This window comes from Seriola dumerili, unplaced genomic scaffold (assembly GCF_002260705.1).
Source record: "Seriola dumerili isolate Sdu_G_001 unplaced genomic scaffold, Sdu_1.0 BDQW01000138.1, whole genome shotgun sequence".
NCBI classification, from domain to species: domain Eukaryota; kingdom Metazoa; phylum Chordata; class Actinopteri; order Carangiformes; family Carangidae; genus Seriola; species Seriola dumerili.
In genome coordinates, this window is record NW_019174393.1 from 2,843,640 (window position 1) to 2,856,108 (window position 12,469).

The 12,469-nt window shown below is 41.7% G+C and overlaps 1 protein-coding gene across 1 annotated transcript in view; it reads right to left on the minus strand.

Annotated features, from left to right (window-relative positions):
* Positions 1–227: 227 nt before the first annotated feature.
* The window catches only part of igf1 (insulin like growth factor 1), a 19,574-nt gene continuing 7,332 nt past the window's right edge, over positions 228–12,469 (minus strand). Inside the window, exons 3-5 of the mRNA XM_022749759.1 lie at positions 5,846–6,099; positions 5,004–5,039; positions 228–4,238 (exon numbers count right to left, since the gene is read on the minus strand). Of these exons, the coding sequence (XP_022605480.1) occupies positions 4,179–4,238; positions 5,004–5,039; positions 5,846–6,099 (350 nt within the window). The 3' untranslated portion in view covers positions 228–4,178. The remainder of the gene's footprint in view (positions 4,239–5,003; positions 5,040–5,845; positions 6,100–12,469) is intronic.

Sequence of the window (12,469 nt, forward strand, 5' to 3'; positions counted from 1 at the left end):
GAAATGCCTTAAAAGATTTGTACATGCTTACGAGAGAGAAACCTCTGCTTTGTAATTATCTGCTGTTTATGTGTCTGAATCCACACTGTTCCTCATAAAAGCCGTATAGAGTTTACCACTGTAATGTTGCATAATAGAGGGAGTAAAGCCTTTATAGGATGATGTTTCCCCAGAGGTTTTATGAGTGTATGTGCATGCTGTCTGAAAGAACTCTCCAGCCATTCCTGTGATGTTGACAAGTGGTTTATTCAGCAGGAATGGTGAACAATTTGTCAGTATTTTTTTTTTCTACAGAAGGCAATCGAGCACCATAAATAACAGCGCTGTGATCAAACAGTTCCTCGGACAGTGAGCTTTAGGAAATTACATTTTCTTATTTAACACCTCGCGGAGTCGTGAATGTCTCACACTCTCAGACCCACATTTTAGGCTTTATTAATTATTTCACACAAGTGACAAACAGAAATATTTGAATGATTCATAGTCATACAATTTGAAGTTGGTTGCTGAAGCTTTCTTCATGGTTGTTCCAAAAATTCCAGATACACCGAGGGACTTTTGTCTGGCTCACTTTACTATCTATTACACAAGCTGTATTTCAGGTACCAGAGACAGTGTGTGAAGGGCGTATTTGTAGCTGCAGTGCAGTTCAGACAGGGATGGCATCAATCGCTATTTAATGATCTGATCGTAGGTTTAGTTTGTGACTTAATAATGCTGAGTGAGGTTTTTCTTCTCATCAAAAAGTCTTTGGTTTGTACTGTATATCTGAAGATCTGGGAGGACCAGTGATGTCTTCCAGCCAGCTTCTTTTTCATTTCAGTCGCCAGGTCGACTGATAAGAGAATTAGAAAGGAATAGACACCAAAGCATGTACTCAAATTCCCATTTTCAAACCTTGATCATTATAGATAAAAACACACTTTTAAAATAACAAATGTTTTGGACAAAATAAATTAAACTCCTGGCTTATTCTTAAAGCGAGACTAGGTAACTTTTGAAAGACGAAAGAACAAAATCTTTCTGTTACAAATGAAATGTTAAATTCATAAGAAATAAAATGCACTTTAATACACTCAGGGGTTTCATCATCAGAGCCTCATTTGGTCTGGTATGACCAGTAGCTAATGCAGGCTAATGTTAGCCAGTGTTAGCAGACTTAAAGCAGTAGTTTAAAGTGTTTGGAAATACCATTTCATGCAAACAATTAGATGGGAATATTGATAATGCTGTCATATCTGTAAGCAAAGAAGCCAGAAACCAGTTAGCTTAGCTTAGCATAAAGACTGGGAACAGGAGGAAGTCACTAGCTTGGCTCAACAATTAAAAAACACATGATTGTAATAACACTGAGGTGTAAAAGAGGGAGGTGGATTTGATTTTGTTAACTTTGGATACAGCCAGGCTAGCAGATTCCTCCCATTTGTAGTTTTTGTGCTAAGCTAACTGGCTACTGGCTACAGCCTTATATTCAATGTATCGATCTTCTCATCTACTCAAAACAAGTTAGCTAATTTCAAACTACTCTTTCATGCTACACAACACTGAGTACATTTGCTGACTTTGTAGCTCTTTGCTACTTGTGTGCCTGTTACTTAAATTTTAGCATGTTACAGATAACCATGACAACGTCTTTAAAGTATTTGACTAATGTCAATATTGGGTAATGACGGCAACTCCAATGTGTAATGATTGTCCTGTAATTATCACTTGTGGCCACAGTGGCCACTGATCAGCAAAAGTTATGTAGTCTCGCTTTAAATGATTTTAATAGTCAATACCATGGCTTCCAGTGAGGTGCATGTACACACACATCTCAGGACAGACAAAAGCACACCATGACTTTTAACAATCTCAATACAATTGGAAGAATCACAGTTCACAGTACTTTTGTCAAGTTATTTGGCATAAGGGATCTATATTGAGAAAATAATTTAAAAACAGTAGAAAAAATAGCATTTTGCCTTCTTGGGACCACGACATGGTATTTTCGTATTTTTAATTCTCCATGCATTCACAGATTTCACACAGATACATTTACTCGCTTACACTACTACCTTATTGAAACAGCTTACAAATAAAAACACTATTAAAATGGTGGCCACAAGGCTGTGCAAAAGGGAAGACCTCCAATGTAAGCCCTGCCATCTGTCTGTCTTAGCCATCTCTTGCAAGTAACAAACTACAAAATAGCACCATTATACAGTGGATAGGATTCTTAATACAGTTTTGTTATATGAAACCATCATGTACAATGAATGATAGCAATGCATAGGTTAACATAAATGGGAGTACTGTTTGATTATACACAGGCAGAGGAGGCAGAGCCAGTTATGAGATGTCTTGGGCGGTTTGTGCGATAAAATGACTGTAAATCCGCTTGGAGGCTAGAACAAACAGCCATGACTGTCAGTCCTCATGCAAGGACTTCTCAGAACTGGCTTTTCATTTGTGTATGTGTATGTCTGTGTGTGCCTGACCCTTGCTCACAGTTACACAACGCTCATTTACACTGGGTGCTTTGTATGTGTGTTCGTGTACTGCTATATGTGTGCCGTATCTCACATCTCCAGGAGGACTTGTCATTTTCGTTTGCAACATTTACCAAATCGTTTAATCTGTGTATTCCTCCGGTGGACTTTGCAATGGATTCTGTGGAGTTTTGTTATACTCTCGCCATCATGGCAGATAATGCAGTCCAAGTGACAACTGAAGTAGCAAAGTTCTCGGCCTCCCTAAACTAACAAAATATCACAGGCCAAGATCAATCAATCATTAAACTTCTCCATCTAAGTGACTATTGTTGAAGCCTCTCAGTCTTTTGCTTTTAACTTCGGTATTGACAGATTTGGGAACATTTTGTCAATTATTCACAAGAACAAGAAAAAGATTTTACTCTAGTTGATCCTGGTGGGGTTTTTTTTTTGTTTTTTGTTTTTTTTTTAAGAGCGCTTGTTTACTTGCAGTGACTAAACTTTAATGACTTGCGCTTCAACCTTGAACTCAGGCCTCCAACTCAGACTCAAATGTTGATCACTGTGTAACTGAATTGTTGACAAAAATCTGATTTGGCCACGGTGGTGACATGTGAAAAGGATACAGACGACAAACATTTCGCTTGATTGTCGCCATTTGATTTATTCCATTCACCAATGCCAAATGCACTTTGAATCCACCAAATGACCCATTTCTGACAACCAAACAAGCACCATGTGCAGACTGACCAAAAAAAAAATTTAATTCAGTTTGCTTCTGGGTAATTTGTTTCTCTAGTTTGCACAATCTTATATTTCTAGTACCTACTGTACTTCCCGTCTTCCTCAAAATCCCCTCTAATAGTACTTGATTTGTTGTTATAGAAGTGTTTGGATTGTAGACTCAGTCCTCAGGTTCTCAACACTTCCTGAGGCTTAGGGTGGATTTGGATTGGACTCAAACCTTCTAGCGACTCCATTTAGATATAAGAACCCTGCCTTCAGTCACTGAGAAGTAGGGATTTGACTTGGGCTCAAGGTAAAATAACTACAACAACGTTTAAAGTCTGATAATGAGCCGTCTGGTCTTTGTCCTTTAAAGCAAACCTTGTTTTACTCTTTTAAAAATATCCTCCGTAATGCATGGTGCATGAAAACAAATTCTGAAGGTAAGATAATCAGATTTTAACTCGGGGGGTAGTAACTGTTAAATGTGACCGGTGATAAAAATATCCTGTCTTACCAGAGGAGTGAATCCACTCTCTCAGAGTAAAAGGATTTACCTCCGCAAAGTTCAGGGGACAGGATGGACCACTCATTCAAACACAGCCTGCAGCTCTCTGATTGGCTGAAGCCCAGATCCGTTCCCACCTTTCCTGGAGCCAGGGGATGCTGCAGCTCACACATGGAGGTATAATAAGCTCTTGTTCGTGTCTCAGCAGCTAAACTAGTCTGTTACATTGCATTAACAAAGAATTCCTCCCGATATGGAATGGTGCAGTGTATAAAATAATCACAAGATCCCTCATCAAACCCTTAAACACCACTTAGCTCTCAGGTTTCAATCATTTTGAAGAGCTTTTCGGACCATTGTTAGCATCCTCTTTGTTTTGTTTTACAGTGAACCATTCCACAGGGGTACCAGGTAAGGCCACTCCCTTCTCTCTTCCCAAGTCGCTGGGCATTTGTCCATTCGCTCCATCCCTACATTCTGTAATTTCTGCCCCCCGTGTTGCCTCGACTTGAGTTTTTCTGATGCACTTCCTGCAATGAAAAGAAACACATACTTAGACACACAGCAGAGGTAGATCCCAGTTAACTGAACAAGCTTTAGGACTGAAAAACCTGCTAACAGTACAAAACCAACGCTCAGCACTCTTTAGCATTCGGTAAGGCACCACGAAAGTTAACAACAGTTAACAGCTGACAAGTGAACCTCCCACCCAGAAGCATATAGCTTAGCTGATTCTACAATTTTAAACATTTTAGCATTGATCTCAATAGAAAAATATCAGTGTTTACAGTGCGCCATGATCCACAAATGAATGAACAAATGAGCGATGTGGAAACCACTGCACACCACACCAAACATGACATGCATGCTTCATCTCCAGACCTTTTGCATGCGTCAGTCTGTTATGGTGAGACGCCAGAATTTCAGCACATAATGTACAGTAGCAGAGTGGTGATTCTGCCAGGGGAGCGGGAGTGCCACTGGGTCTACCACAAAAACCACTTAGTTCCTTTTCTTGCTAATGGTTTTCTTTTTTGAGAGAAGGGTAAAAAGCACACGGTCGAATCTTAAAAGGATCACACACTCTCGCAGGTGGGCGACTCGAGGATGAAACAGCAGGGTCTGCATTTAGACCTCAGTTTCTTTATTTAGCCAAGAGATTAAGAGTTCAGAGCTGAGATTGGTTAACCAAATGTCTTCAGAATAACGCTTGTTCAGCTTTTATACAGGTGATATAATAACAAAATAATATAAATACAATGAGAAGCATGAAAAGCATCCATTTGCAAGCATACCTTAAAGGATGAGTGACTATGTCCAGGTAAAGGTCTCTGTGGGATGAAAATGAAGCCACTTAAGTTGGATGTATTAATTTCTCTTGCCATACAATAAACAGATAGTAAACCTCAACCCAATGACCCCTTGAAATACCAGCTGACAATTTGAAAAATGCACTTAATAAGATGAGAAATTTGATACCACTCATGTCTGTATGCTGAATATTTATCATCAGCTGGTTAGCTTAGCTCAGTATAAAGACTGGATACAGCTAGCCTTGCTCTGTCAAACAGTGTCCAGCCAAAGAATAGTCTCACACACAACCCCAGTAAAGACACAAATTGACGTTTTTGCATCTCAATTTTTGTATGGACTGAACAAAAAGGTAAAAAAAAAATGTATATGTAATGTATAAATAACTTGACAAAAGTACTGTGAACTGTGATTCTTCCAATTGTATTGAGATTGTTAAAAGTCATGGTGTGCTTTTGTTTGCCTGGTTCTGTTCAAATGTAACCAGCACCCCTAAAGCTTGCTATATAACATGTTTTATTTTATTTGTTTAATTCAGACACAATCTAAAAAATTAAAAATAACAATTTGCGGATTTACGGAGTCTAGACTATTTCTTGGCTGGGCACCAATTTGAGCAGAGCTAGGCTAGTTCTTTATGCTAAGCTAACCACTCGTTAGCTGTATTTTCAAAAATGCGAGTGGTGTCAATCTTCAAATTTAACTCTCAGCACCAAAACAACATATATCATGCGTGCATTGCTCAGACAGAAGCTACTAAAACATCAATCCTATTCTGATGAATGAACCTTTTTTAAAGAGTGCATCTGTTCAGTGCTGTACTCACCTTCTTGTTTTTTGTCTTGTCTGGCTGCTGTGCTGTCCTGCGCTCTGTGCCCTTGTCCACTTTGTGCCCGGTACTAACCTTGGGTGCTCTCGGCATGTCTGTGTGGCGCTGTGCACGCACAGAGCGAGCTGCCTTGCTAGTCTTGGCAGGTGCACAGTACATCTCCAGGCGCCGCAGCTCACAGCTTTGGAAGCAGCATTCATCAACAATGCCGCGTGACCGCCGTGCATTGGGGCCATAGCCTGTTGGTTTACCTGTTTGAGAGGGACAGCAAGAGGAGTTAGATAACTGAGGAGACAGAAGACGGTTTTGAAACACCACAGCTCCCATTTCAGGCTCATGAATGCCTTCGGTGGTTTTTGTCATTGTCGAGACAAACTGAGCATTAGCTTAAGAGCTCAACAGTGATCGTCTAATCATAATTTAGCAACCTTAGGCACAGGACGCCTATCAAGCTTTGGATTTCCACACATGTTGAAGCAACTGTTTAGTGGTAGTTTCTTTTTTGACCCTCTCTTAAAACCAAAAATACTACAGAAAAAGTGAAAAGAAAAGATTAATGGTGTGTTTATCTGCACGTTAGCATGCCCAGCTAACTAACTTTTCTCCTTATAGTACAAAGCTAGTGGCTTTTATATTATTTTGTTGGGTTACAGGTTTTAAAAAACCAAACATGTTGACAGCACATATTTCTACACTGTGGGGAAGCCAGTCTATATCAGAGTGTAGGCTAACATTAGCTGCTCTGTCCTGCATTCCTGGATTTCAGAGAGTTTAGACTTGAGCTAAACCTGAGCAAAATTCATCAACTGAGCAGCCTTTTCTCTTGGAAGCTAAGCAGGTTTATGTACATACATTTTTTTTTTAAATCTCCTATTATCAACTTTTTAAAATCTCCTAATGGAAGCCGACAAAATCAGCGACCACCAGCTAAAAAATCAAGCCTGCTTTTGTCTACTTCTCTCCAAACTCAAGGGCTCTTTTTTTTTTTTTAAATTTACAAAATATTTCAAGTGGCAGATCTTCCCATATCATTGCAAACTGCATATGAACTGTGCGAGAATGGAAAGCTTGACAGGTGTAGCAACTAAGTGGCTTGGGGTTTAGCAAACAGTCGATTCAACTTCTATAAATCAGATTTTATTTTTTCCCCCTCACCAATGCCTCTATGTTTTAGCAGAGTTAATCAAACGAATTATGGGTAGTGGCCAGACACTACGCTTGTAATAAAGCAGTGATAATGGCCAGGTCATTGGGTCTGATTCCTCTGATATATGAACAGCCTTAATGACATGGATTTCTTCCGTGTAAAATTTACAGCATATCACATTGCACACTATGGACCCTTTCTGGCAGCTGCTTCCCTGTAAAAAAGGTGGTCGCAGTCACCCAAACGCTGAGAATATCATGCTCAGCCATTTTGGCCCAGGTATCTTTTACACACAGGCTCGTCCAGTGAGGCCAAACCACAAGCCCTCTGGGCCCGATCAACCTGCAGAAACAGCCAGGCAGGCTTTGAGGCCACACCCCCGCTGGCTATGCCCCACTGTTCATTCACATTTTCATTTGGCAGAAGCCTGAGCACCCTGAAGACTCACTCAGAGAACATGGATGTTGAGGATGGAGGTGTGATGCACCTTTTACGCCAAGGAATGACCATGAGGTAAAGACAGGAAGTCACGGCAAGCAGAGGTGCAGTGCGACTCCTGTTGTTGTAGTCTAATTTAAATGGGTAAAAGACTATTCAAAAGGTGTGACCCTCAACTTTCTGACTCAATGGCCACATCAAGTTACCATGACGCCAATACTCGCTTCGCTCTTCAACTCCCTTACCCCCCCCAAAACCCACCGTCTTTTGGTGGCCTTTAGAAAAACTCACCTTGAGCAATATAGCCCTGATGGGCTTTTCCCTGTTACCAAATGAAATAATAATAATTTAATATGGCATTTACAAGGAGGAAATGCCTTTCCCTCTCAGAGTTAATAGCTCTTGGCTCAGAAGGCTGCCAGTGCTGACAAAGTGCATTAACTTCTGCTCTGTCTGCCTTGTCCTGACAATGTTGTTTTGGACAGAAAGCAGCTTTCATTCAGAAACAGAAGCATCTTTCTCCCCGGACCCCCTGACACAAAGCAGAGGTGAAGCTAATGGAGGTGTGAATGGGAAGAATGAAAAGGGGGGGTGAGGTGGGGGGGTGGGAACACAATACAGAGGCTTTCATGTTGCACATCAGGTAGAATGATGCTAAAAATACATTGCGCACCTGCATTATTTAGGGAACAGAGGAACTGGATTCACCCAGATCTCAGTCACCCAAAATAGATGTGTTAAATGAAATATCTAGATGACTAACAAAAATCTTCATTTAGCTTTTTGACATCTGTATTTTAAAGAAATTCAAATTAGTTGACAGATACACATTTTCCACTGTGTTTTTCATGGTAATTCTTTTCTCTGGTTTCATTCATCTGAACAAACAAAATCTGCTATTTCTCCCCCGTGGTGTGTATCAGTGGGACCAGCCTTGGCAGTTATATTAACACCTGATGTCAAGAAATTTAGAGAAATATGACATTGAGCCCTGGCTGGCGATTATATAATGGCTGCTGAAAGCCAAAAGAGGGGCCGTGCCTCGTTGCCTGGTCTGTTCCAATCCCTCCCAATAAAGCCTTACAAATTAACGTCCGCTATTATTCTGAAAATAGCTTGCAACCCTGCTGCACAAACAGCTGGAAGGGAGAGAAAAATCAGCTGGCACCGGTTGTAACATGTAGGATAATCAGCTAGGGCAGGTTGGGGAAAAACACGCATACAATAATCAGGTCTAAAAGCTTTGGAAGGTTTTAAATGCTTCAATTCCATGGATAGCTGCTGTAATCCCTCATAAACAAAGAGTTGTTTCCTCTGACTGTTGTTAAACAAAATAGGGTAAACAACCTTTTCTGCCAGTGCCTCTTGCCTCATGGCCTTCTGCTGTTTGAAATGCATGCTGGGAAGAGGATGCAGGGATCACACATGATGATGAAGGAAGGTTTTCGGGGTCATATCAGAAAGCATGTCTGCGTTCCAGCCAGTACAACCACGGTTGTCACCAAACATCAAGTACCAGTGGGTGTTTTTGGCTCCCTGGCCCCAAGGGGTAATAATGAGCCCATTATGGTTGGCGTACTTACTTGGTCAAGCAACACAAAGGTGAGATTTATGCTTCATCTGCAGAGTTTTCAAACTTTATTTTTCGGTTTTATAAGAGAAAAGACTTTAAGGATCAGGACTAACTGATTTATTTTGCAAAGGTACATCTGGTTAACCACCCCATCTCCATTAACGAGTAGCGCATAGCCACTTCCCTGAACTCTTTTATGGGACCTGGGAAACAGTCCCGAACAGGGCTGTATTTTTTTCACACCGTGCTGTTGTCTGTTTGAACACAGCCTTATGCTGCAGAAGTGGTTTGAAAAGTTTCTGTGGACATTTTGATATGTTCTGGCATATTTTCTTTTTTCCATAACTCTCGCTCGCTTTTGAAATAATTGGTATTTGCTGTGAATCCAAGCTGACTACAGCTGTCGTCCTCCACGAATGAGCAGGCTACAAACTTCACAGAACCACCTCTCAAGTGCTTGATACTATAAAAAGTACTCATTTAAATGATTTACATGAGATGTTAATCTGTCAGCATCCTTCTTAACAGAAAACTATGCAGGAGAATCAACTGCCTTCAACCTGTCAGGATTTAGTTTTTACTAAGTGTTTCATCCGATGCCACTGCATTGCTCTACCTAACATCTTTGGTTTGATTTTTGACAGGCTCAGCACACATAGTGTTCATTCCTCTTGCAATGGTTTTTTCCAGATCCCTACAGAAGCACAAGGGACTCTCCCTACAGAGACTCCTGGAGACCCAACTCTTTCTGAAAGCAGAGATTGGTGAGTTTTCGTGACATTGAAGTTTTGTTTTTTGGTGTTTCTGCATCCAGATGCACCCAGCCAAGGTCCAAGCATTCACGGAATGACCTCAGCTCACGTCCCGCAAACAATTTAAGCGTTTCCTAGGAGTTGACAACTTTAATCCGAAATTACAGCAACACTTTCAAGTGACACTTCATCTCTGCCTGCATCCTCACTCTCCCTGGTCCTTCCAGGCAGTTTGTGGTGGAGGTGATCGCCTCTGACACAGGGAGGAGCACCTAAGAGCTGCTGGCTAGAATATATAGGCTACACACAGCCAAACGGGTTCCAAGACTGTTTCACGCCAGTTTCAGAAGGAAGTGGCCTGCCACCCTGTTGTGCATTACACCCTGGCCCTCCTTCACCAGAGGTTCCTGTGGTTTTGCATGCTGCTGCAGGCTTCAGTCAGTTTGTCCCTGGGGGTTCCTTCCACAGCCCGATGTCCAAACTGAACCCTAACCAGGAGACGGACACGGCCTTTGCGGTGCGTCGCCTCTCATGTTCCCTGCTGCTAGGCCAAGCAGCTGTGCCCCCCCCCCGTCCAGGCATTCTTCAGACGCTGCCGCCACACCTTGCTCAGGGTCGACTCTGAGAAGCATCAAAGAGTGGCCAACCGGGGGCACTCCACAACACCCCAATACACACTCGATCAGCAGGTTTGGTCCATCGATGGCTCCAAGATTGGTTGGCCCATTCCCCGTTTCCAATGTCATTAATCCCCTGTCCCTTAAGGATCCATCCTAGTTTCCACATCTCCCACATCAAACCCGTCGAGAAAGCTCTCTGCAGCCTGCAGATGTGCAGCCTCCCATGTGCATACATGTTCTGATTCTGCTGTCATTTCAGACCCTGCCACTCCTCCCACCTGCCTCCTTTTCCCACCGGTAGACTCCCCCTGACCTGCTCTTCCTCCCCACTCACCTGCTTAATTGTTCCTCATTCTCTCATCAGATCACTGGTATATACACACCGGTCCGTTTCCACTTGTTCTCTGCCAGATTGTCTTTGTTCCATGCGCCTTAGCTTTCCAGCACTCTTCTCTTTGCCTGTCTGTTTTGATCCTTATCATGTTTTGGACCTAGCCTGTGTTTTTTTTGGATTGCGCCTCGGCCCGACCCTTTGTTTGCCTGCTTGGATTTTTGTATCTTCGTATTCTTCTAGGTAAAGACTCTATACTTTTCACATCTGCCTCCTGAGTCATGCTCTTGGGTCCCTTTTCTGAGAACCGTGACACCTCTAAGGAACGGCACTGGAGAGAGATGGCTGGATTCCCCCATTCCAGAGTGGTACAGAAAGCATCTGAGTTTTACAGCTTGGTCATGGTCAATAAAAAACAGTGGATTCTTGGAGCCGGCGCTCTGCTCTTCCTGCAAAGTGTCAGGCAGTTTACTGCTAGGCAGGGACTATAAGAGCTGCTAAAGTGCTGGAAACTACCCCTTTATCACTGGTACCACAAAGAGTTTATGGCATGAGTGAAGTGTTCCTCACATTACTGTGCAGTGACACTAAAATCTTATCCAAATGTATTCCAACCAGAATTCAAAGTGTGGCTCACAACATCATCAATATATATCAAAATAGATTTATTGAGGGTAGATTTTTGGCAAGACATTTTTGGGGAAATTATTGAATTATATAAAAAGGAAAAGAACCAAAGGCTATTTTTAGTAAATGTATGGATGTTAATGTTCAATACCTTTGTTGGTTCTTAAATGAATTGGGTCAAAGTTATGTATAATAAATTCCTCCAGTAGGTTTTGTTAGTGAAACATTAGTGACAAATATTAGAAGATATTCAGGACATTTGTAAGTAAGGTTAATTTGGACAAAGTTGTTTCACATCATTGGGTCTTAAAACTCTGAACCGGTCCATAATTTTGCCTGATAAAGGAAAACTTGAAGGCCTAAGGTTAATAGAGTCAATACAAGTGACAGTACTCAACAACATGTAGGATTCCTTGGTGGCCAGTTGGTATCTATCACAATATATCACATTATCAAGGGTGTATGATCATCATATCTATTTTTGTTGGCAACTGAAACAATGAACTGGAGTTGAAGATATTTCATTGGGGGCCTAGACAGGGTTATCCCTGCTCACCGTATCTATTTTTGTGCAAACGTTGGCAGTAAAGTGAGAACAAGTGATCAACAGTGTGCAGGATTCTTTGGTTTCTTCACAGCTGGAATGTGAAACGCAAGACAATTTAAGAGACAAGGTGAAGGTAAAGAAGAAAGAACGCCAAAAAAGTCCAGGATATCAACTATAAATCTTGGTGATCTCTCCACTCATGCAACCAGATATGTCCTCATTTTTCTTTGTAGAGGTCTGACATTATGTAATTGGATTAAACCGATGAAGAGTTTCAAAGGTAAAGTAGTGTTTAGGCCCCGAGTGTCCTCAAATCCCTCGTGTCTCAACTTCACCTAATGTACAGATCTAAATCTGGAGGATGCCTTTCTGTCCTCTTCGTGAGATGCCTCTTTGTTCCACTGAGCAGTAATTCACAGAAGGGTCGGAGGTTTTTACTTCAGGTCTTAATAGGAAAACGACACCTTTTTGCAGTGATGGAGAAGACACAGGAGGTCTTTCTTCAGATCTCAGCGCCTTCCGCTGTGTGTTCAAGTCCAGTGTAAAACTAGGGAGGGAGGGAAGGAGGGAGGGGATGGGGAGGGGG